Raw genomic sequence first — 23,685 nt, 5'->3', positions numbered from 1 at the left:
TGTCGTAAATCTGTTTATTTAAACGTATTTTTTGTCTTTTAACGTGATCGTAAGAAGTTGACAGCTGGTATCACGCTGCTGTCGCGCATGCGCAGAACGAGAGAGGTAGTCGTCATGGCGGACACTTGCTGGCCGAGCTGCGCTACGAATTTAAAAGGCGTCATACTGGACATGTGCGGAGTTTTGTATGACAGCGGGGAGGGGGACGGAGTGGCCATCCCTGGCTCCGTCGAAGCCGTGAGGAAGTGAGTTTGTAACTGTAGGTACCAGATCTACTCGGTTGGTCAGATTGGCTCGGGGGCTCGCCCTTCTTGGGAACGTCACACTTTCTGATTGGCTGGAAAAGTGACGGATAAATTGTGATTGGTCTATTGTGCGGAAATGGGATTGTGTTTCGTGATCATCTCATCACTGGATACTCTGGCTTGCTTTTATGTGTTAGGCTCAAAGCGTCCGACCTGAAGTTGAGATTCTGTACCAATGAAACTCAGGCTGCGAGAGAGAAGTTTGTGGCCAAACTCCAAAGATTGGGATTTGACATTTGTGTCAGTGAGGTCTTCTCTCCTGCACCTGCAGCAGTTGCTGTGCTGAGGCAAAGAGGGCTGCGGCCCCACCTGCTGGTCTACGATGGTACTGCCTGCTCATACGTCAAGTGGTTTTTAATTTGACTTTTTATGATTCGTTTTATTTTCCATCTAATACTCAAACAGTGTGAAATAATTATTTTTTTCCTGAAGCTCATGCTGCTAAAAAAACAATTGTGAATAATGGTCCAAAACACAAAACTAATGTGCATGCATGAATGAATTAGTCGCATTGTTATTTTGTGTCTTCCGACAGCGCTTCTGCCTGAGTTTGACGGTATCGACACGAGCGATCCCAATTGCGTGGTGATCGGTGATGCGGCTGAAAGGTTCTCTTACGCCAACTTAAATGAAGCATTCAGGGTCCTGATCGGCCTAGAGAAGCCAACCTTGTTCTCTCTCGGAAAAGGGTATCGTGGATATTATTTTTATTTATCATATATGTTCATCATAGCGTGGTTAACATTGTATCTCATGCTCTCTGTCCACAGAAAGTATTACAAAGAGACGGATGGTCTGAAGCTTGATGTGGGAGTTTACATGAAGGCTCTGGAGGTACAGTGGCCATCACACGAGATGGGATTGCTAGTCACCATGACTGGATGCTTCTGTACTTTCTGTTTAGTTCTGGGTTTCCTACATGTGTTTGTCTTCATCTAGTACGCTTGTGACGTGGAGGCCGAGGTCATCGGGAAGCCCTCTGCCACGTTCTTCCAGAGCGTTCTCAACGACATGGCTCTGCAGCCACATGAGGTAGGGATACTTTGCGTAAAGCAATATGCCGGACATCACCTTGTCATTTGGACCGCAGATTTGTTACTACAAATACATTTTCATCGCTCCGCTAGGTGATGATGATTGGCGACGATCTGGTGAACGATGTTGGCGGTGCCCAGCAAGTCGGAATGAAAGGTGTGCAAGTCCGAACAGGAAAATACAGGTTGGTGGATTACAGAACACTAATTATTCATGAGAAAAAACATTTCTAGACATGCTGTAAAATACCGTCTGGCTCTCTGGAGAAAAAAACACTTTCACTTAGTTGTCAACAGAGGGCGCCGAACAACAGTTGTTTATCCCACCGATGTTCCTTTTTTTTTTTGGGTCAAACTTATAGATGAGTACATTTGATTGAGATGCCTCCAAAAATAGCACAGGCGAATCTCTGTACGGTTGACATATTTATGATGCGAGGCTGCTCGGGTGCCTTGACGATAGAATAATTACGGACTCATGCTGGTGATTACATTTGCGAGGAAAAAAAGTGCTTTTGTGGCTCCGGGGTGGGGTGGGGGAGCGAAGTGTGCAAGCTGCGTGTTAAAATGCAGATTTGTGCCATCTCAGGAGAAAACTAGGAAAAAGCACGTCTTCAGTTGGTGGATGCTACAGCAGCAGCAGCAGCAGAAGCCTGCTTCAGCTTTTTTAGCTTTGTTTGGTGGAGCCGAGGCGCGCTCTAAACTCCCAGTCAGATGTGGGAAAACACAGCTGTTTCCACATGGAGCAGATGCCGCGCAGACCTCTGCTTCCCATCAGGCTGGAAGGAAAAAGAGCCGGCCGCAAATAGGCCAGCCGGGCCCGGACCAGGAAGAAAAAGACAAATCACTGAAGGTTCTTATCGTAGCTGTGCGGATTAGAGTAATCTATCAGATCAGTCAACACATCATTTATTCATAATAACCGCCAACTCGTACAATACAAATAAACCAAACGACTGCAAAAGTCGCACCCATAATCAATCGTTCTTGTACTGTAGAATTGAAAACAATGACGAGAAATAACCCACAGTCATTGTTCAAACGGCCCAGCGCGAGCATGTTATTCAAATAAGTTTCTTTTCCTCCAGACCGTGGGCCTTCCCACACATTTAATGACACAAACTTGATGGGATTATCTTGTTGGGCCTGCAGGATATGTTTCCAGAAGGAACTCGTTGGTCATGTGTGTTTCTTGATTTGACTCGAGTGTATTTGACAAAGCTGCAGAGAGAGGAAAAAAAGGCTTCCAATGGAGGCTGTAATCAGTTTCACATGTAGTGTACATGCAAGGCCGCATCCCCCCCCCATCCCTCCACAAGAACATGAGTGTAGCCGGCCACATGATTAGGAACACCTAAATAAACAAGGGACATGCTGTGCATTCTCATAGGAGTTTGGCAGATGAGAACGCACGACAAACATTTTCGCACAGCAGCCGCCATTGCCGCCTTCAAAACGGTTTACAGTGTAAATCACAAGGCCCGGCGGAGCGCCCACGCTCGGCTGCACGTGAAAGCTGAAGTCAGGGTTTTCCAGCAGGTCAGGCGGGATAGTCTTTGGGGAACGGCTCAACAGTCAGGAAGTGAGAGTTTTGCCCGTGAAGCATCACAAAAACCCCGCAAGAACAAAACAACAAACGTTGGATGATATTTTATCTTTGTTTCCATCCACTTCGAGGACATGGACCGCAACCACTCTTTCGTTTTTGTCGGCGTGGGTTGTAATCGGTGTCATCAGGTGTCTCTAACCTCAAGTGCATCTTATCGCTTATCTGGATGGCACTGAAAAAGGAACATGTTGGTTTCTCTTTCACAGATTAAAGCGCCAACAATCGTGTCAACGTTACGTTCCAATATGCCTCGCATAATGTATTTGCTGCAATATCATTGACGCTTGCTAATTAACTTCCAGACTAATCCATGTTGTTCCCAATTGGCAGCTATGAGCGAAACGTAAACGCAATCAATTTTGGCAACGATTGCCTGGTCCGTCCGGCAGACTCCGGGACGCCGTTTTGTTCTCTGACCCGTCGGTCCTCTCTGCGGTTAGCATTTGCATCCGATGCTTTAAGTCGAATATTCCGCAGAAATCACCGGTTTGAAACATCCGTCTGGCTGCAGGCTTTCCTGCTTCCTCTTCTTGCTCAGATTCCAAGCGGAGCGTGTCGGCCAGTGCTTTGTCCGTCGGAATGCTGCAAATATTGCAAACACCTTGCTTGACTTATCAGAACTTGGAAACCAAATGTGGCTTTACTCAGTAGCTATTATGTCGATTTTTTGCCAACTTCCTACATTGCAATTACCATTAGCCAGTCCACACTGCCTGAATTGCTTTTGGCACATTTTTCCTTTTTAATTATGTGTGACTCAGCAGTCCCTCAGCTGCAACAAAACGCTCTTGCACGTTACGATATTGACGTAGGAGACTGAGAAAGTCGTCAGCAGCCAAAGCTCTTTTATCGCTGTCTCTTCTGCATCTGAGTTGGTGAAAATACTTTTGTCCAGGAAGGATAACAGTGTGTTAAGAGAAAACAAAAGCCACGGGCATAAGACTCAGCCCAGGGGAACGCCGGGTTCAACGAGTGCAGGATCGCCGAGTGTTTATAATAAATTGCTAATTCCCCATCTAAGTAGCGGCGCACGGTATGGAAAACTTTATTAAAAAGAGATTCTGGTGTGTTTGTACTGCTTTTTTCGCCCGGCTGTAGTGTTTGTTTTTTATAAAGGACTATCTCGATGTTAGAATGAATGAAAATCGTTGAAAGCCCAAGATTGGCAAATGCTAAATTGAAGCGCTAACAACCCAAGAGATCCAAAGTAAAACTTCCTGCTTGTTCAGCTTGAGATGTGTTTGCGTTGGAAAGGAGCAAGAGCGGTTTAGTCAGTTTGGGGATCCCTCCATCTTGTCTCGCTCTCAGGCGCCTTTCCACCAATGACTTCTCTCTGCTGCCGCCCGCTTAAGCAACCTCAGCTGCTCGACTCAACGTTTGCAGTCAGGTGGCCGAAAAAAGCCATTTGCGTGTGTGCGAAGGCCGCAGATTTAAACATCTGTCACCGTCTGTTGACATAACACTGCCGCCTCAGTTGAGTCTGCAGCCCCGCAGCTGCATCGTGTCATGAACGAGCATGCGAGCAGAAAGACGCTTTTGTCTTTCTCTACCTCATTCAGAGCATTCTTCGGGGCCGCATTTAAAACGGGTGACATCACACAGCGGCAGCCTTCCCTTTCCCCTTGGCGTTTTGGAGTTTGTTTTCGTGAGGGTGAGAAAGGTGCTTTTCTCGCCAAGCGTGCAGTGTGAAAACCTTCTCGGCAACAAACTGACTCGTGGGTTTTTCCACCCTCGCGTTGGCAGCCCTATGACTGTTTTTCCTTTTCGGCGTCGCCGCCGCCGCTTCGCTCATAAATGGGATTCCCCTCTCGGCGAAGCCAGGTGAAGTTATGTACCACGTTGTGTTATTTAAAAAAAAAAAAAAAAGCAGATGTGTTGCTGTAAGAGATTATCTGATGAGAATGACCTTGAAGTATGCAGGTCCAGAATGACTTGTCAGACCAGAAGTAGTTGAGTGAAGAAGATATAGAATGCTACGTTAGCATCTGGCACTTGTGATTAACAGCGAGGGCGTATTCGGCACGTCACCACCCTCAGACCAAAATCGGGTCACTCTTGAGGTTTCCACGTCGACGCTCATTTGGGTCTTATCTGCATTCTCACGGTGTGCTAAAAAAAAAAAGAAAAAAAAAGGCCCAATTTAACGGTTTTCTCGAAGGCAGCTGAAAGTCACATTTGAAGCTGACACTTGACACGTCTGCTTCAAACATTAAATGGAACATAATATGACAGCGAGGCAACGCTGTGACTCATTTGTATCTGCTTCCAGCTCACGTCACTCATGTTTACGGGAGCCCGGTTCTCATACGGCACCATCGACAGCTGCTTTGAATTTCCACTGTGATGGTTTTTCTCTCAATTATGTGTAAGTCTGCTGTCCACTTCCAAAATGGCTGTGAGCTTCTAGGTGCGGCACCTTCTGGGGTTTATCACAGGATGGTGACAAACGTCCCCGCCATCCCAGAGAGTAGAACTCGTCGTCTCTGGCCGATCATTGACCGACTTGGCCGAGCGTGAGTCATCGGAGTTGGCGACTGGCCGGCCGGCATTTTGTTGAATGACCTCGCGGCCGTGCGAAAGTCACCCAGGTGGCCCGCTATCTCGCCACGTCGCGTGTGTGCCGTCCCTTCCGTATTGCGTGGACCTGAAGGACGCGTTACCTCATCGGGTAACACAAGATGCTTTGTCTTAAATTGTGCATGCTGCCATTTAGCCTCTCTCTCTTTCTCTCTCTTCTTCATTATTCATGAAGCAAAGCAGAGCTTCATGTTTGTGAAGTGGATCCGTCGTCGAGGCCGCACGGGAGACGCGACCGCGGGACCATCAGCGGCTCGGTTCACGTAACCCAAACGTCCGACGGCTGACAAACGCACGGCAGGCAGCGCTTCCCCGCGCCGTTCACCATTCAATAGCTTCTCTTTGCAAAGCCCAGCGCCTGGCCTCCTTTCTGGCGGCGTGCAAATATTTGCCACGGTGCCTTGGCGAGTTCTCGCAGTGCAGATTAATGGCAGTGTGTGTGCCACACACTCAGCACATGGGGTGGACGCGGGGGCCCGGTGCCCATCTGGAGCCTCGACCCGTGGCTCGGTCCAAGACGGGTGGGGGGGGGGGCATTTAGGCCTCCTCTCCATAAATGAGTCTGGGGGCAGTCATGCGGATGAATGAAGGAGGCCTCTCTTGTCTTTTCAAGAAAAGGGGGGCCTGCATGAGGGTAGCGATCGCATTTCCCCCACCAGCTGATTACGCCGCCTTATCTCCCAACCATCGCTTGGCACTGAGCCCAAACATGGCCGCCACCAGCGCCATGTGGGGGCTTTTGTTACTCTTTCCAACTGTTGCATAGGATGCAGATACCAAACTAATGTTTCACACTATTGTTATTATTTTGCTGGAATTACACGTGTGCTTTTTTTACAGACACACACACACACACACCTGCTGTTTTAACAAGGCTTGGAGTGTACACATAGTTTTGTAGCGTTCATCATCTCAGGGTTCGCTTGAGTCTCACCTGTTGGTAGTTTGCACCCGTAGGCATCGAGACAGCTCCGCATACTTTGTTGACGTGCGCTCTTGTGATCTCCTGGGAACAATTTAGCACCGGAATCTTCCGGTAGACACCCTGTCATCAACTCTTCTCCTTTTGGGTTCTCTTCAGGCCCAGTGACCAGAGGCACCCGAGCGTGATTGCCGACGGGACGGCCGACAACCTGGCCCAGGCTGTGGACGTGATCCTCAACCGCAGGGGGAAACCCTAAGGTGATTTAAACCTTTGTGTCAATTATTGAAATACGACCCTGGAAACTCAAAAAGCGGGTCAGTACATATTATGCTCGATCCAGTCAACTTCCTTTCTTAGATTGACACAGATAAGAATCGAATCAGAATTCAAAAAAGAATTATCAGGTCACAGTAGTCAGTAGCGTGTGAAAGTGTCTCTCTACACAACATTGCTGAGCCAAGTCGTCGTTCCTTTTTGTAGCGTCATGTGACGTAACCACTGTCAGTCCATGATTGTCATAGACTGGATGCCGACGTACTCCAGTTACGCTCGTATCGGTTTCCCCCGGGTGGAGTTTGGCGGGCCAGAACGCTCTCCTCACAAATGACGACTTGAAAGCACGCTTGCTATTGATGCCTCGTCTCACTACTTTGTCCATAAACGTTAGACTCAATAAAGATCTTAATGATCTATGACAGTTGTCAATCTGTCAGACGTTGGGATGGTTTAATGTCTACCCGGAATTCCCTTTTTCCTACATCTGGGAACGGGAAGCAGCTTGGCCGCTGAGACGACAACCGCAAGCCAAGTGTGACCAATCGCCCCTGGAATCTCCTTTCAAAGTGTCTCACCATCATCGGCGTCACGGCCAAGCTTTTCCCGGGGGCCCGGCCGCCTCATTGTTACATCATTAACCGCTCGTTAGCATTCACTCCGGCGTCCCGCGCTGAGGTTTAGCCTCGGCGAGAAAGTGGGCTCGGGCAGGCCAGCTTGAACAAAACAAAAACGATTGTTGGAAGGCGGCTGCCCCGGAGCTTCCAGCGTACCCGAATGGATCCAGCGCCAAGAACAAAAGCCCATTGGCGAGTGATTCATTGAAGGCTTCGTGGTTCACTTCACCGTGAACTGACACAAGCTTGACTGTTAATGGGCAATTTGAGTTCATGAAATGCTCCAAAAAGGACATAAGCCACGCCTCTTTCTGATTGGCCAAGGAACCCGCTGCAAAGTGCTCGCAAGCTCATTCTTAAGCTGATGATGTCATTTTCAACGCTAAGCTGACTGACACCTTGAGCAGACGGCGCGACAAAGCCTGGAGTCTGTCTGTTAGACCATCTCCATCCCAGAAATTCATATCTTTGGGGCCCCTTCGATTGTGCAGGTGTAGCTAATGCTATGTCAGAAGAGCAATAAATCTCACAAAAAAGCACCTAAGGCTGAAGTATTTGGAGTGCACTCTTGCCCTTGACCAGGAATCAGCGTGTCAACTCAACTCTGCACACCTGCACACTCTGAAATTGGTATTTGAGATTGTATTTGAAGCTCCTATAGCCCAAAGCTTGCTATGTCTAATTTACTTCAAATTTGTGGTGCGCTTCTACAGGAAAGGGTGTGACTTGTAGATTTGACGACATGAGCGAGAGCGTCGGGCCAACTGTCATCTGATAAGACCTCAAAGAACACTTCCTATCGTTTGATTGCTAAGGGGTGGTTGAGGACGTTTGCTTGCCGTTGAGGTTGCCGCGAGGTTAGCAAGCCGGCCTGACACATGGCCCGCATTCACAAGCGCCGGGCTTCTCGCACAAAAAAAAGACCCTTTTGTTTCCCCCAGTGCAAGGAAGCCTGCGTGGGCTGGGGGTTAGGCCTCTGGGGTGAACAGCAGTTTAGCTCCGTCACTCCGGGCGTAATTAAAAAAAAAAAAAAGCGACCGACATCATACTTGTTCGGTCGGCTTCACAAACACAGGCTCATCAAGTACGCTGTGGCTTGTCTTTAATTGGGTCACTTTGCATTGTTGCATTAAATACAAAATAACTTATTAAAACTTCAGTTGGTAACCCGCAGAGATCCTCTTTAGGTCCTCTCCCCATTATATTCTTCTCTAGCTAAATCAGAAAAAGAGAAAACGTACACACGGCACATTTCAAACTGTTTATTCATATAGAAATACGCTTGTCGTTACAAATTGTAAAATATTAATGCTATGGAATAGAAGCCGCATTTTCCCGTGTGTGCCATTTCTGCCTGTTTGGTCTTCCCCACTGCAGAGCGTTTGTACAAACCTGCCGCAAATTCTCCAAAATGCGATAAGGCGCAGGGTTAGGAAAAAAAATTAAGACTTGTTATTTCACCTGGACGTTCGACACGTCCTGATTGCTTTGTCTCCTGAGACACACTTAGAACCCCTGCGTAGTTTCGGGGACAGCTTAAGACCACTCCCAACAACAACGTCCTTTTGTCCGTAAGACTTTCAAGTCTCAATTCCGCTCGATCTGCTCAATGTCCAGCTCGCCTCCGAGCAGACAGGCGTCCTTCCCGGTGCCTCTCCAAAGTGCCACCGTATCTTTACGATGCGTGGAGAGCCGCTCCGCCTCCCGCGTGGCGAGGCCGCTCGGCTCGTGCTTGGTCATAGGCGCAACGTCGTCCCAAGCGTTGCTAGTAGAAAAGTCCTCGCTGTGTCCGGACTGGCCTGAGATTCCCGGGCAGCTGAGGCTGTGGAAGTTCTGAAGTTTCTGCAAAGATGGCCGAAAAAGAAAAATGTTACAGTTAATAACTTAATGCTTCTAAGTGTGACAACACCACGTGTGGCACATGTGATTGTGGCACAATCAAGGCATACATGGACGAGGAGCTCGTGCAGAACGGATGCCAGGATCCTGACAGCTGCGCATTAAGATGATCCCCTCTTTACGCTTTAATGCCGAGAAGACGGAACAGCTGCCTCGCGCTTGACGGAAAAAGGAGCCCAGTCAAAGCCCCTCGCTAGCTTACCGAATCATCGAACGGGCCGTGCCGGAGATGACTGGAAAGACCCTTCGTGAGAACATCTACCAGGTTCATCATCTACTCTGACCTTGACTGGCTGTCTATAGAAGCTGATTGATATCTCAGGAGACCGAGCCTGGCCTGTGATCTGCCCGCTGAAGCTGAATCGATCCCAATCAATATCTCTTCACAAACACGCCCCACTGGCGTGACCTCTGCCGCAGCTGTTTCACGACTTAGTGACTGTCTGAAACTAGTTTGACCGCTTTTCCATGTCGGCAAGGAGTGGCGTCACAAGCAGTGATCTTGGGGATTCCACTCATGCGTATCATGGCTGCTCCACCAACCTGAGTCATCTTTGCCAGATCCAGCGAGGGCCTTTGCATGTCATCTGGCCTCCTGCGCTTGACCCCCATCTTCTTGTCATTGAGAACGCAGGGCTGCGAGCGGCTACGGGCCAGACCCCCCGGCCCTCCTCGGCGCTCCAACTCAGGGGTGGAGTCGGGCGAGCTGACGGGCTCGGGGATCTCTTCCTGAGAGAGGTAGAAGGGCTGGGCCGGGGCGGCGGGGAGGCTGAAGCTGCAGCTGCGCTGGATAGCCGGGAAGCCCGTGTGAGCCATTCCGCCACGGTGGACGCTCCCGCCGCTGTGGCACCTCCTCTTTTCAACCGCCGTCCACACTCTGGATCCCTGGGGTCTCCAGGTGGAGCGTTGCAGCTCGTCGAAGCAGGAAAGCGAACGGCATTGACGTTTGCTAGGCGGTGCCGGCGAAGACGCGGCGGCCTCCGTCAAGCTGAGGTCCTGCAGAAGGCTGTTGATGCTACCGGACGCGGAGCCCACCTCCCAGCCCCATTGGGAAGTGCTCCGGTGCACCTCGGGCAGGACGTCCCAAAGACTCTCCAGGCTCGTGCCGACCGGACTCTGCGGCGAGGCGCAGCCGCGTGCCACCTCACACCATCGCCTTGTATCTACAAAACATTCACCAGACGCGCTTAAATTCCTTCCTCAATGGAGTCTCACCGGAACCTCAACTGAGATAAGACGACATGTCATGACTTTGGTCTTTTCGACTCTTTTCTTACCCGCAAGTTCACGAGGGAAGAGCGTTGTCCCTTGGCTCATGGTCTGCGCCCGCAACTATGGAAGTAAGACCAGAAAAATCAAGCAGGCATCTTGACGTCATTGCATATGGCCCAGAGGGCAGCACAAAATTCTTCCTCTCCTCCTCCACCTACGTGATCTACGAAATGAGTCAGACTTGCGAAACGTCAACGACTCTATTGTGACAGCCAGTGGAGTAAATGGAGAGCGGGTGACGGAAACACGCCAGCCGCAGCTGACGGAGCTCCAGAAATTGAGCCGTGATGCAATTCAATGTAACGGCGAGACAAGCGTCCCCGTCTGCTTCATTTCATTTCCATCGTAAAGTGAACGACATCAAAATCGGAGCTGTAATAAAAGTTGACACTCACCGAGCCCAACTGTGCGCTTTTGCACGTTACATTGTCGCCGCCCTTTACTGGCCTCTTCTTGCAAATGATCACCATGGCGATGCACATCCCGGTCCTGAGCTGTTCCGGTGAATGTCAGTCAAGTGGGCCATGGCCAATGTTCGCTCCTTCAACTGCCAATTCTGATGGAGAGACACACCAAGTTGAGCGCATTCATAACTATAGTAACTTAGTAGCTTTTAGTTCCAAGTTCCTGGAATTGTCTATTCCTTTTTTTTTTTAAACATATTTACCTATACTTAACTACCACCACAGGCTCTCACCGCCAAGTCACCAAAACCGCGGAATCCGACACGTGTTTTGTTCTAAAAGGACGACTCACAGCCGTCCGGGATAGAAAGTTATTCTCAAAGTGAAAGTTGTGTAAGTCAATCCTCATTGTTGGGGGGGGGGGGCGTCCAGAAATAGCCGACCTTGCGGTTATCAAAACAACCTTCCTGGTCGTGGAGGATGCGAGCAGCACGTAGCAAATTTGCTAATACTCACCGGATGACATTTTCACAAATTGATTTTGCTAAAAGCGCAAAAGAAAGGAACACTGACATACGTGTCAAGTGACTGAAAAAGAAAGTACGTGAGTAGTGGCCTACTTCTTTTAGCTTGCCGCGTTTGGACTCTGTCTTGTGTCATAATGTAGAGGGTGTGTTGTGACAAAGCACGCCATAAAAAAAAAAAAGACACGCTACAAATAACCAAAGCTAATTGACGGTTGGAACCAGTTTTTGGACGCAGCATGCCTAATCGCTGTGGTAATTCACCCAAAGGCCAGTTGTTGTTAGGAATTAAAGGGCAGGTGCCAGGGTGATGGACTAAAAAGAAACATAGGCTATGTTCACCTACGTCTATTTATGAATGAATGAAATGAGGCGCTCATCAGACGTGGGGGGCTCGGGGGGTCTCCTTCAGCTTGCAGCTGCCCGCTTACCATAAACACAAAGGCTCAGCATGGCCACCAAGCAGTGGCGCGCTCCCAAGGGGGCCGCTGTTTAATTATCCCCCCCACACGCATATAATCGCCGCCACTGTATACATTGGCGCAGGAGCGACGTCCAAAACGGAGGCCATTAAGGGCAAACAATTGAAAACACAAACATCCTCCTACCCGCGCAGCACGACAACACCGGGCCCTGTCAGAAGCGCACTCGTCTCTTTTATATGAAGGTTCTGCAAAACTGCTAATTCAGAGCTTCGGCCTTTTTCAGAGAACCCATGTCATTATTATTATATTATTATTCACAAACCTTTCAGAATTGAGAACAAGTTCCCAGGAATTCAATTCATAGAAATTGTTTGCTAAAAAACAACAAGAACAAAAAACAACAAGTTTCGCTTTCCTGTGACATCATTCTTGTGCCTCACTCTTCAGGCACGATCAATTTATGTTCAATCCAACTGGGCCGACCTTTAATCTTGTAAATGACTTCCTGATTGATTCCCCTTAATTCCCACGGAAGGTTTCCAACTTTGAAAAGGTGGGCAACAATCTTGGACTATGTATAAATGCTATGTAAGTACATCATCTGCAGAATCATACAACACTTTTTTTGGGGGGGGGGGGGGGTCCCACCATTAACAGCTGAGATCCCCCTCACGAAAGGAGAATTACTTTGCCGTGACTAGCGGCCACAGAATGTTACACGCAGGCTAGAGAGCAAACACGAGGTCTGTGGCGATCCGCTCGTAAATGGATCGTCTGCACTTGTACAAAAAAAGAAAGAAAGGGTCAAATGTGCAGTGTAATATTTTCCACATGTATTGTCACATCGAGGAGTTCAAGGGGTGCGTTTATGAGCCCCACCGTGACTGAATGACTGACGGCAACGAGTGCTTAAACTTCTGGTTCTGCTGGACTCATAAGACGGCAACATTCCAGTGTAATAGCCTTTACTTGAACACACAAGTGACAAGAAAAAATAACAATAAAACACGTTTTTAAAAGCTCTCGGCAAGGTGTTGCAAAACCTTTCATTTACACATCTAACTTTCTTATCATACAAGCCCTAGCAAAACGGTAAGTATGTATAATAATCGATCTGGATTCATACGGAAGTAAATAATACAAAATAGAACCATTTTTGCACTAATGTGGCAAATTTTAAACTTATTTGTATGCCATTTTTGCTTCTGACTAGGCACGAGCCATTATCAGATTATGACAATTATAACCTTGAGCTATAATATTACGATTTCACTGTATTGCAATTGCAATTCTAAAAAATTACCCCCCCCCCCCCCCCCACACACACACACACACACGCGCCACCCTCAGGTGGATGCCCGAGCCCCCTTTGCCTCACCCCTTCTCACGCCACAGTACCCCATGCGAGTTCCCGACTTTATCTTCCATGACAGAGTAAAAAAATAAACAATAATAAACGACATCTATTTCGGACAGTAAATGAAGACTCCCGTGCGTGGGGGAAAACACAATTTCGGTGAATTTATGCACACTATTAAAAGAAGTACACATTACAGACAAAAGAAACATGATCACGGTCCGGTAAAAAGGTTTTCAGAACTATATAAAGTTATTATTTGACAAACAATCACTGCCTGTGTTGATCGGAAAAACATGTAAAAGAGTTAACAAGTTAGTAAACAGAGTTCGTATTTCCGACTATTGTATTGACATAAACGCAGCAATAGTCAAAACATGAGTGTGGTGTCTAACATTACCTTCTCGTTGATTTTCACTGTCGCTGGATCATGTTGGGATCTGGTCTGCTTTTTTAAACATTCAAGCAAAAAATATAAAAATGCAAAGCCAGCGCGTGTCAAGCACGCAGTAAATAGGTTGAGGGATAAAGTGCAACATTTACTCAAGTCCTCTGCGCTACTAGTGCGTTCCAACGTTGCTCGTGACATCACACACTGGACGAAACCATTCACGGCCTGCCGGGAGGGGTGACACATTCCCAACGCTAAAGTCGACATCCGAACAGCAATACGTGAATTCTTCTACGACAAACGCTAGCATATTTGTAGTTATTCCAGGTGAAACACTCATATTTCCAACTTGTGTGCCGTTTTGTCTATTCAATGCCCATTTCGAAAATATGTAATGGATCGATCCGGCCGTGCTGTCATGAAAAGTAATCCATTACAAAGTTCTTCCATAACAAAAAACCTCTAACCTGGTAACTTTACCATACCAATGTGACCCAGTGGGGGTTAGTAGTGAGATCTAGCTTTCTAAAACTCCCAGAATAAACTTCCTTAAAAAGGGTGGAAGGATGATAAATACATTTATGGCAAACAGATGTCCAGGAAGTGACCTTTAACATTGCTTTAACCCCATCATGAGTACTCAAGTAAGAAAAGTCTCACTGTACTAACCACCTCTTGTTGTTGTTTTTTCAGGGGCGAAAATACAGTAGATGTGATAAATACTACGCTGATGTACAACCACCAAACAATGACAGTAGGTATAATGCTCCCCTTTGATTGGCACTGGCCAGGAAGTGTTCATTTTGTGATATTGTTCCTCAAATAGCATTTTTGGCCAAGTCATTTAAAAAAACGTTTTAAACAAATAAACATCTTCTCGGTCATGCATGTCATTTAGACTTATTTACGAGCAATGTAGATAGCTGTACATTTGGAGCCGTAAAATGTCAAACTCTAACTTTATTGGTGTTTTTTGCACATGTATTTTATCCATTAGGTTGATTAATAAGTTAGTAAATATGCAATCGAAGCGATGAAAACAATTTTAGTTCTTTATGAAGCAATATGAAGCAATTTTGTGATTCTCCATGTATCCTATGTATTTAGCATGTGGTGGGAACCCTAGTTTGCCAAGTCATGTATGTCATGTACAAGAGTGGGAACTGCGCCGCCGCACCCCTGGCAGAAACCCTTTTGTTAATCAAGGAGTAACATCTGTTGCGTGCTACTAATCCCCCCAGTGGCCCCCCTTCTCGACTGTCTGCCTTAAAGGCAGACACGATTTGTGCTTGGGGGTGCAAACGTCTTGGCATGTTTATGACACACTTGCAGTGTGTTCATCTCTCCCGAGGAGGGCGCTGTCTACCCGTCACAAACGTTAATGAAGCTTTTGTTTACATTTCAGCTGAGCTTTCTCGGTTGCCGTAGACATCTTTTTTTATAGATGGACTTTCTCGTTAAATGCCAGTTGTGTTTTGATTGAGTAATTTAAACATTTTCACGCTCTCTTTCCTTGCCGTTAATAGGTTAATTTACACCATTTGCGGGCATAATTGCGACAGGATCCGCTATTTTGTTTATTTGTTACGTCACTGGAAGCTCGAGATCAACTAAGGTAACGCCTCGTAGCACTCATCTGTCAATCAAGGAACACGTTTGACGTGAGTTTATTTTGTCAGTTGGATTCAAGATGCTATTTTACAGCCTGTTTTAGAACATGACATGTTGATAAGTCTTATGTCTGCTTTCACACAGATACGCAAACACACTGATGGCAGGGGAAAGAAGAACCCAACTCCAGCAATAAAGGGCAAAACAGTTGAAAAGAGACTTGGATTAAGCGTCAAAGCGCTTAACGTGACTGTCGCAGGGCACTTTAGCGTGCGCTCTCCGCCTTCTCGCCGTCCATGTTCGTCTCCAGCATTTTCCACAGGGCCCGGATGTTGCCCTCACCGAAACCGCTCGACCCCCGGCGTTCGATCAGCTCCAGGAAGAAGGTGTCCTCCTCAAAGATGGCTTTGGAGAACACCTGCAGGAGGTATCTGGAGAGGAGATGACACTGTTGTTGAAAATAGTGATGGATCATCCATTGTGAAGACACTGATCATATTAAAGATTCCTCGCAATCATTAACAATGATTCAACAAGGTAGGAAATGGATGCAGTATTCCTAATATGGTATGTCTCAAATGATCACCTCTGCGTCTCGCTGTCTGACAAGGACCGTTGCTCCGGATCGGTGTCCACAAGAACGCCGTGCTGCGCCAACTTCTGGACATCCAGTCCCGCATCCTCAATCTCCTGCAGTTTGCCCTGCTGTCATGCCACAAGTTTAAGAATCAAAAGGTTATTAGCAGAGATTGGGCATCAATTTCGTAGAGTCAACTATTTGGGAAAATTTGAACTTTAAGCTGAAAACTAATTGCACAAACTGGGTACAATCACGGTGAATTTAAAGTCAAAAAAGTCCCAATGATCGTCACACACACATCTGGGTGTGATAAAATGTGTCCTCTGCATTTAACCCATCCCCGTGTGATTTTGAGCCATCCCCTGGGGGAGAGGGGAGCTGTGAGCAGCAGCGGTGCCACGCTTGGGAATCATTTGGTGATCTAACCCCCCAATTCCAACCCTTAATGCTGAGTGCCAAGCAGGGAGGCAATGGGTCCCATTTTTATAGTCTTTGGTATGACCCGGCCGGGGTTTGAACCCACAACCTTCCAGTCTCAGGGCAGACACTCTACCACTAGGTCACTGAGCCGGTTTGAAGTTAAACAATGAGTCATTGCATGCTTTGAAGTAAAGAACCAATGATCGAGTCAAGTGTGGGGAAAAGTAATCATGAAACAGAGCCCTGCGCGACACCACGGGTTTAAAGCCAGTGTTTTCTTGCCACCTTTGTTTGAAAAGCTAATAGTTCATGTGACTTGGAACCATTTGGTGTTTGCACATACTTCGGTATAGTAGGCAGGTGGTGGCGAGAAGAAGCGCACGCCGGCGTCGGCCATGTTGCGCACCGCCTCCACGATGTCCCTGGTGTACAGCCCGATGTGCTGGATCCCTGCCGCTCGATGCTCCTCCAAGAAAGTGTCCAATTGGTTACTGCCTGGAGGGCAGTGCAAGAACATTGAATCAACAAAGGGAATTCCAAACATGCCATCTTGTTTGCTGCTGTAGTCACCTTGCTCAGGCAGCGATTCTGCAAGAACAAACTTGCAGTCGGGCTGGTCTTGCTGTGCGCCGGGCAGCGAAAGGCCCGACTCGTCGCACTTCCAGTATGTCATTGCGGCTAAGCGGAGGCCGATGCCCTTCTGGTGGATAACAAAGCCGCCGTCTGTCTCGTCGTTTCTGCAAAGATGCCACATCGCATCAACTGGGAGAACATGAATTGTTTTGTGCAAAACAACACGCCGTGTTTAACCCATATTGGGATGCTTTTGACCGAGCAGTTTTGGGGAGAGAACTTTGAATAGAATGAATTTGCATATTAAATGGTGATTGCAATATTGAGGAAAAACAAAAGGCATCTTTAAAATCGGTTAGACCTAAATAAACAAAAATATTTGGCCTTCTCACCGATGGATGGAGAACCTCTGGAAGCCAAAATGTTGTTGGTACCAACTCAGGACTTGCTGGCTGCTGCCGATGGGACACGCATACGTGATGTGATCCACGTGCGTGGCAGCCCACGGAAGCTGCTGCTGCTGCTCTTGGCCGCCTTCCGTAAGCAGAAAGCCGGGCAAAAAGCTTCCCCGGTACTCGCTCTTGTCGATCAACGTGTGACACACGTTGCCCACTATAGAGCGCAGCACAGCGTAGGTGACCTTCCCCTGGTGGTCCCGCACGGTGGTGGGCGGCACCGGAAAACTGCAGCCCAAACGCCGAAGAGCCTCGAACGTACCGTGAACGTCGTCCACCTCGAAGCACACGTTGCACACCGTGTCCACCGGGTAGTGCGGGGAAATATCGTAAAGGCATCCCGCCGGTTGCTGCTCTTCCGCCTGCTGCGGCGGCGGCGGCTCGACATTGGGCCGGGGAGAATGGACTCGGTTCGCCCTCTCATTGACTATAAATACCGCCGCTCCAGTCCTGAAGACCAGCTGCCGGCTCCGCTCCGTCAGCCTGGAGGCGAACAAGTTGAACTTGAATTTGTTAATAAAGTCGCTGGCCAGTTTGTCCACATTGGAGACATGCAGAGAGATGTGGTGCATCCGTCTAACGTAGGCAGCCATGTCGGATGTGGGGAAAACGTTAATTGGGTGCGTCTCTTAAACCAGTTACAATCAACGTTGGTTTTCGTGACGTCTTGTCATATTAAAACAGTAATATGTTCCATTTGCGGTTATTCAAACGGCCAAAGGGATTTTTTGGAAAAAAATTCATCTCTATGCATACTAGCCTGTCAAATAACTCGCGGTTATGTGACAAAGTATTCATCCTGTAGTGTTGCATAATATCAGTTTGTTTTACTTTATGCACTGCCACAACTTTCATGTGCTTATATGCAGTATGCATTTACAATATATGTTAATTCATAAATTGCCATTTACCTTGCGTCCAAGGTTATTCATGTATTGTTACCTTATTGTTAACAACCACACAATCCTTTTATTAATTGTGCTGTTGTACTTGTTTTTTTTTCTGAGCGCTTACTGCAATTCATTTGAGAGCACGATCAGCCTTGTTTAAAAAAAAAATGACAAAAAAAACCCTAAAAAAAGGAACTTTTTCAAGTGCCTTGACTTCCTCGAAAATTATGTCACAGTGTACTTGAACGCCTCGTGACTTTTCGCGTTCTCTTTTCCCTCGACCCGCCGTGAACGTAACGCCGTTGTCTTCCCACTTTCGTCCAATCGCAGCGAGCGCTGGTCCAGCTGATTTGTGACGTCACCAGGCCTAGCTTTATTTTGGCTCAAGCTACGCTTTCGTCTCCGTGTCGCCGCCATTAAACAACATAGTCCGTGTATAAAAAATCCTAAACAAAACAAAATAAACGAAAGTCTCGGCCGACGATCGGGATATTTCTTCTGCAGATTGGTGATCGTGTCCATTGAGGTAAACATGAGAGGGTACAAACGGCGGTTTAATACATCGGTTCGGGATAGATTTGACCAACAGTAGGCGGCGGCGGAAGAAGAGGAAGGGGGAACGTACGGCAAGAACAAGACGGGTTTGTTGTGGTTCTCCTGACAACACCTTAAGGAGACGGTAAGAGCGTAGAATACTTCATGGACACTATCAAATGTTTGGATCCTGTCGTTGCGAAATGCGTCGTCAGGCTAGCGGAGTATGCTAAGACAGCTAGCTCGCACTATAGTTTTATTTAAATACCAGCTGTCACTCATTTTCGTCGCTGGCCACATCCAATTTTTCATACACAAAGAAATAGCCACAGTGTGTCATCTCGATTGCTAAATTGAAATCAGTGGATTTGCTGGTTCAAAATTGGATGTCATTTCTGCAAAAAGTGCAAATGAGGTTCAGTGTTTATCACAATAGTACAGTCCTCCCTCATTGAAAGAATTACTTGGAGTTTGGAATTGCAATCTATCTTGATCTTTTCAAATTTGGATTCAGATGTTAGAAGTAGATGCACATGACTTGCTTTAGCGGCCCACATAAAGTCATTCTTGAGTTTGACACCTGTTTTGCCCCGCAGGTGATCGACAATGACGGACCCGAGGGAGAAATGGGCCTGTGACTACTGCACCTACGAGAACTGGCCCTCAGCCACCAAGTGCACCATGTGCCGCGCTCACAGGTCCCGGGGTCCCATCATCACGGAGGAGCCGTACAAAAGCGGGTCCGACTTGGTCCCGGCACGAGGCCCCTGGGACCTCCCCGCCAACGAGGGCGGCAGCGGCAGCCTCCTCATCTGCCCGGACTCCAGCGCCAGGCCCCGCGTCCGTCCGGCCAGCATGGCCGAGATCGCCACTAAGTGGTCCTGTCAGATGTGCACCTACCTGAACTGGCCCCGAGCCGTCCGCTGCACACAGTGTATGTGCCAGCGTCCCAAAAGCGGCAGCCCTACCGAGTCGCCCCACACCTCCGGCTGCCGCCCGGCGCCGCCCCACTCTCCCGTGGACCCGTGCGAGGAGTACAATGACCGCAACCGCCTCAACACCCACCAGCAGTACTGGATGTGCCCGTCATGCACTTATCAGAACTCGCCCATAACACTCGTGTGCGTAGTGTGCGACCACCCGCGGGCTATCGAGCTGGCCGCCCCGTCCGCCGAGCGCTCGCCCATTATCAACGAACAGGACCGGTCGCGGTGGAGGGGGAGCGTGGGCGGCTGCAGCACCGGCGTGGGTCCTCTGGCTCAGAGGAGGTCGCCTCCCTTGGCCAAGAGGGAGGACAATGTCCAAAGGGACTTCCAGAGGATCGAGCTGGCGGCGGGAGCCGTGAGCGGCAAGGAGGAGCAGGAGATGGACTTTAAGAAGCTGAAGCAGATACGAAACCGGATGAGGAAAACGGACTGGCTCTTTCTCAGCGCCTGCGCTGGTGAGTCTGTCTCTCATTTGCTCCACGCAGAGATTAATGAAAGGGTCAAAATGGTTCTACCAAGAAAAATCCCGACGTATTCTGAAAAAAATCAATCGATTCGCACCGCTTTTCAAAGCAGCCGACTGGCCGTGCTTGTTGCGCCGGGCGGCGACAGACGGCGTGCGGGAGAGCAGGACACGGCTCCTTTGTGGCTTCTCGTCAAGAGGGCCTTTGAGGAGCTCAGAGGGGGCGCCTGGTGGCCCAGCTGCCAGGCTGGTCATCGGCAGAGCGGCCGCAAGGACCTGGACGGCGCTCAAAACACCCCCCACCCACCCCTTCCTTGTAAACACCTCCAAAATAGAATGCTAGAGCAAAGCACACTGCAAATCTTTTTCAACAGTGTTCGCCTGGGTGATATAGCCATGAAATGGAATTCCAATGTCTTTCTTTTCCTAGCATTAATTTGCATCCATTTGAGCAGGACCGATGGAGAAAATAAGTGCAGCCTCTTACAAACGTAACACTTAACGCAGGTTTCCTCCTGGCTCAAACTGAGATGTTGTTGACAGCTAATGCAAAAATGTCCTTTTGGTCGAAGTGTTGCGCAATGTTTTCTCATGTTTGTTGTCTTGGCGGATGTAAACAAAGCTTAGCAGTAACTCGGAAGGTTCACTTTGCCAAGACCCATGTGACTGTCAGCAAACAATACACGTTCCCAGCGCTCCAGGAAGTGTCCGGCGCCTCTGAGGGCGGCCGAGCACTTCCTCGAGTGCAGCAATGCTGAAAGTCCATCCGTGCATTCCAACGGATTATTCAGACTGGTGTTTTTCATTTGGCCAAATCCATTTTTTCAAATATGTCACACTGTGACTCATTTTGCTGTGTGTATATTTTGTTTGCTTTAACGCAGGCGTAGTGGAAGGAGACCTGGCGACGGTGGAGGCGTACAAGTCGTCGGGCGGCGACATCGCGCGGCAGCTGACCGCCGACGAGGTGCATCTCCTCAACCGGGCGTCTGCGTTCGACGTGGGCTTCACGCTGGTGCACCTGGCCATTCGCTTTCAGCGGCAGGATATGCTCGCCGTGCTCCTCACAGAGGTCAGTCTGCCGCACGCTGTTGCCGAGCAATCCATGCATCCCCGGCGTTCCCCTTCAGGTCAATCAGCAAGCGGCCAAGTGCATCCCGTCCATGGTGTGTCCCGAGCTGACGGAGCAGATCCGCAGGGAGATCACCGCGTCGCTGCATCAGCGCAAAGGCGACTTTGCCTGCTACTTCCTGAGCGACCTGGTCACCTTCACGCTGCCCGCCGGTAACTCGGGCCCTCCGTTTTGCAACGGTGCCTTTTGCGTCATTCTCCGTCTTCTAACCGCCCCGCCGGGCTCTCCCGCAGATATCGAGGACCTGCCTCCGGCCGTCCAGGAGAAACTGTTCGATGAGGTTTTAGATCGGGACGTGCAGAAAGGTGAGCCGCATGTTTATTCTGAGAGCTGCAAACGGCCGTCAGCTCTGACGCCATCTTGTCTTACCTGCGCAGAACTGGAGGAAGAATCGCCGGTCATTAACTGGTCGATGGAGCTGGGCACGCGTCTGGACAGCCGCCTCTACGCGTTGTGGAACCGCACGGCCGGGGACTGCCTCCTGGACTCGGTTCTGCAGGCCACGTGGGGCATCTACGACAAGGACTCGGTCCTGCGCAAGACGCTCCACGACAGCCTGCACGACTGCTCGCACTGGTGAGTTGGAAAAACAGTCAGTCAGTCAGCCTGCCTCCTCATCATGTGAAGAATCACTTACGTTTATTTTGCTTAGGTTTTACACTCGCTGGAAGGAGTGGGAATCGTGGTACTCGCAAAGCTTCGGTCTTCACTTCTCCGTGCGGGAGGAGCAGTGGCAGGAGGACTGGGCCTTCATCTTGTCCTTGGCCAGCCAGGTGAGCATCCTGTAGGAAGGTGTGGCATGACGGCCCTTTGAACTCGCAGCATAACATGAGAACTGTGTTTTCTTTTTTTTTTTCTTTCCATTGCCTTTCCCTGGGTGCAGCCCGGGGCAAGCCTGGAGCAGACCCACATTTTTGTGCTGGCACACATCCTCCGCAGACCCATCATCGTTTACGGCGTGAAGTACTACAAAAGTTTCCGAGGGGAGACGTTAGGATACGCGCGATTTCAAGGTGAGCGCACGCATCGCTTGGCCGACAACGTGGCTCTCTGTCAAATACAACACGCATGGTAATACTTGATGCAGGCGTGTACCTGCCGCTGCTGTGGGAGCAGAGCTTCTGCTGGAAGAGCCCCATCGCGCTGGGCTACACGCGTGGCCACTTTTCGGCCCTGGTGGCCATGGAGAACGACGGCTACGGAGACAATCGCGGCGCGGGCGCCAACCTCAACACGGACGACGACGTCACCGTCACCTTTCTGCCTCTGGTGGACAGCGAGCGCAAGCTGCTGCACATCCACTTCCTGTCTGCGCAGGAGGTAACCTGCCGTCAGATGATTGATTGGAAAACATAATAATAATAATTGGCCCCGTTGTATTTGGTCCAAAATCTGCGCCTTGCCCTCATGTCGGCTTTTCCCTGCAGATGGGCAACGAGGAGCAGCAGGAGAAGCTTCTGCGCTCGTGGCTGGACTGCAGCGTGACCGACGGCGGCATGCTGGCCGCCATGCAGAAGAGCTCGCGGCGCCGCAACCACCCACTGGTCACGCAGATGCTGGAGAAGTGGCTGGACACGTACCGACAGATACGACCCTGCGCCGCCCTCTCCGACGGCGAGGAGGAGGACGACGAAGACGAGTGAGTGGCAGACGCTTGGGAAAAAAAAAAAAGACGACAAAAACAAATGCGCAAAATGTCACAAGGACTATTTTCTTGCATGTGATGCAGTCTTCCCAGTACTTATTATTTCATCCTTAAGAAAAAGCGCACTAGTTTTTGGTTGTTGTTTGCAACTTGCCTGACAGACATTTAGCTGAGAAAGCCCCTCGACCCCACCCCGGCCTGTTTGATCATTATTGATGCTATTTATTCTTTTTTTTTTTTTGCACAACATAACAGCTGCATTCTGTGAAATGGGGGCGGGGGGGGGGGCACTATACTGACATTTTTACATTGAGACTTAGTAGCTCAGAAGTGGCGGTGGCCGGGGGGAGAGAAGCAAACACTTTCTTTTTGGACAGAGTGCATTCATACGCTTAAAGTTGATTCACTTGCATCTTGTCTTTTTGTTTTCTTTCACTTGTGTGTCTGGCATCTGGAAGGTGCAATTGGCTGCTGGAGCTCTTTTAATGTTAGTCCGAAAAAAGAAAGCTTAGGAATTACAATAATAAAAAAAGATTTATTCATTTATTAATTAATTTATCAATTTTATTAATTAATAAAAGATTTTGTGGGCAGCTAAATGATCAATTTAATCCACCTTCAACAAGCTTACCACTCAGGATTTGTACAGCTATATATTTAAATTAGAAAAAATATGAACAAGAAAAACAATCATCTAAAGCTAAAGTCTAAATGCCTTGTTCTAAAGATGTAATTTTATCATTTAAGATTTATTTCCAAACATGTTTACTGTTTATAAAAGTAC

The 23,685-nt window shown here is 48.7% G+C and overlaps 4 protein-coding genes across 8 annotated transcripts; 2 read left to right on the top strand and 2 right to left on the bottom strand.

Moving 5' to 3' along the window:
* The first annotated feature begins 74 nt into the window (after positions 1-74).
* Positions 75-15,572, top strand: LOC119138691 (phospholysine phosphohistidine inorganic pyrophosphate phosphatase). Of its 3 annotated transcripts, XM_037279001.1 has the most exons (10): positions 75-245; positions 443-630; positions 841-994; positions 1,076-1,139; positions 1,245-1,337; positions 1,433-1,524; positions 6,607-6,707; positions 14,306-14,366; positions 14,885-15,273; positions 15,368-15,572. In XM_037279001.1, the coding sequence occupies exons 1-7, from the start codon at positions 88-90 to the stop codon at positions 6,704-6,706; spliced, it is 849 nt and encodes a 282-aa protein (XP_037134896.1). In that variant the 5' UTR covers positions 75-87; the 3' UTR covers position 6,707; positions 14,306-14,366; positions 14,885-15,273; positions 15,368-15,572. The 3 variants fall into 3 exon arrangements, with proteins under 3 accessions (XP_037134896.1, XP_037134895.1, XP_037134894.1); XM_037279000.1 differs by lacking the exon at positions 14,885-15,273; XM_037278999.1 differs by lacking the exons at positions 14,306-14,366; positions 14,885-15,273.
* On the bottom strand, positions 8,588-13,915 carry fam53b (family with sequence similarity 53 member B). Its single transcript, XM_037278973.1, has 5 exons — positions 13,622-13,915; positions 10,907-11,067; positions 10,517-10,571; positions 9,783-10,402; positions 8,588-9,182 (listed from the first exon to the last, which is right to left on the bottom strand). Exons 2-5 carry the CDS (start codon positions 10,991-10,993, stop codon positions 8,928-8,930), a joined length of 1,017 nt encoding a protein of 338 aa, XP_037134868.1. The 5' UTR covers positions 10,994-11,067; positions 13,622-13,915; the 3' UTR covers positions 8,588-8,927.
* Positions 15,252-17,895, bottom strand: hpdl (4-hydroxyphenylpyruvate dioxygenase-like). 3 transcript variants are annotated; one of them, XM_037278912.1, is made up of 5 exons: positions 17,189-17,887; positions 16,794-16,960; positions 16,567-16,718; positions 15,810-15,928; positions 15,252-15,654 (listed from the first exon to the last, which is right to left on the bottom strand). In XM_037278912.1, exons 1-5 carry the CDS (start codon positions 17,842-17,844, stop codon positions 15,489-15,491), a joined length of 1,260 nt encoding a protein of 419 aa, XP_037134807.1. In that variant the 5' UTR covers positions 17,845-17,887; the 3' UTR covers positions 15,252-15,488. The 3 variants fall into 3 exon arrangements, 2 of the variants coding, with proteins under 2 accessions (XP_037134807.1, XP_037134808.1); XM_037278913.1 differs by having other exon boundaries at positions 15,644-15,719; positions 15,801-15,928; positions 17,189-17,892; XR_005101172.1 differs by lacking the exon at positions 15,252-15,654 and having other exon boundaries at positions 15,798-15,948; positions 16,479-16,718; positions 17,189-17,895.
* Positions 17,896-18,491: 596 nt separating this feature from the next.
* Positions 18,492-23,015, top strand: zranb1a (zinc finger, RAN-binding domain containing 1a). The gene is made up of 10 exons (XM_037278779.1): positions 18,492-18,820; positions 19,272-20,116; positions 21,009-21,196; positions 21,255-21,408; positions 21,490-21,561; positions 21,634-21,832; positions 21,909-22,029; positions 22,140-22,269; positions 22,344-22,576; positions 22,684-23,015. The coding sequence occupies exons 2-10, from the start codon at positions 19,282-19,284 to the stop codon at positions 22,897-22,899; spliced, it is 2,148 nt and encodes a 715-aa protein (XP_037134674.1). The 5' UTR covers positions 18,492-18,820; positions 19,272-19,281; the 3' UTR covers positions 22,900-23,015.
* Positions 23,016-23,685: the final 670 nt, after the last annotated feature.

The sequence above is a fragment of the Syngnathus acus genome, chromosome 19, assembly GCF_901709675.1.
Source record: "Syngnathus acus chromosome 19, fSynAcu1.2, whole genome shotgun sequence".
In the NCBI taxonomy this organism is placed as follows: domain Eukaryota; kingdom Metazoa; phylum Chordata; class Actinopteri; order Syngnathiformes; family Syngnathidae; genus Syngnathus; species Syngnathus acus.
This window is presented reverse-complemented; position numbering and strand designations above follow the sequence as displayed.

Coding starts and splice junctions, on each gene's coding strand:
- hpdl (XM_037278912.1), bottom strand. CDS start 17,844: ATGGCTGCCTACGTTAGACGGATGCACCACATCTCTCTGCATGTCTCC. Junction 16,961..17,188: donor CAGAGGTTCTCCATCCATCG/GTGAGAAGGCCA, acceptor GCATCTTTGCAG/AAACGACGAGACAGACGGCG. Junction 15,655..15,809: donor TCAGACAGCGAGACGCAGAG/GTGATCATTTGA, acceptor TCTCCTCTCCAG/ATACCTCCTGCAGGTGTTCT.
- LOC119138691 (XM_037278999.1), top strand. CDS start 88: ATGCGCAGAACGAGAGAGGTAGTCGTCATGGCGGACACTTGCTGGCCG. Junction 246..442: donor TCCGTCGAAGCCGTGAGGAA/GTGAGTTTGTAA, acceptor TTTATGTGTTAG/GCTCAAAGCGTCCGACCTGA. Junction 1,140..1,244: donor TTTACATGAAGGCTCTGGAG/GTACAGTGGCCA, acceptor GTCTTCATCTAG/TACGCTTGTGACGTGGAGGC.
- fam53b (XM_037278973.1), bottom strand. CDS start 10,993: ATGTGCATCGCCATGGTGATCATTTGCAAGAAGAGGCCAGTAAAGGGC. Junction 10,403..10,516: donor CTTCCCTCGTGAACTTGCGG/GTAAGAAAAGAG, acceptor AATGTTTTGTAG/ATACAAGGCGATGGTGTGAG. Junction 9,183..9,782: donor ATCTGGCAAAGATGACTCAG/GTTGGTGGAGCA, acceptor CCATCTTTGCAG/AAACTTCAGAACTTCCACAG.
- zranb1a (XM_037278779.1), top strand. CDS start 19,282: ATGACGGACCCGAGGGAGAAATGGGCCTGTGACTACTGCACCTACGAG. Junction 20,117..21,008: donor CTTTCTCAGCGCCTGCGCTG/GTGAGTCTGTCT, acceptor GCTTTAACGCAG/GCGTAGTGGAAGGAGACCTG. Junction 21,197..21,254: donor TCGCCGTGCTCCTCACAGAG/GTCAGTCTGCCG, acceptor GTTCCCCTTCAG/GTCAATCAGCAAGCGGCCAA.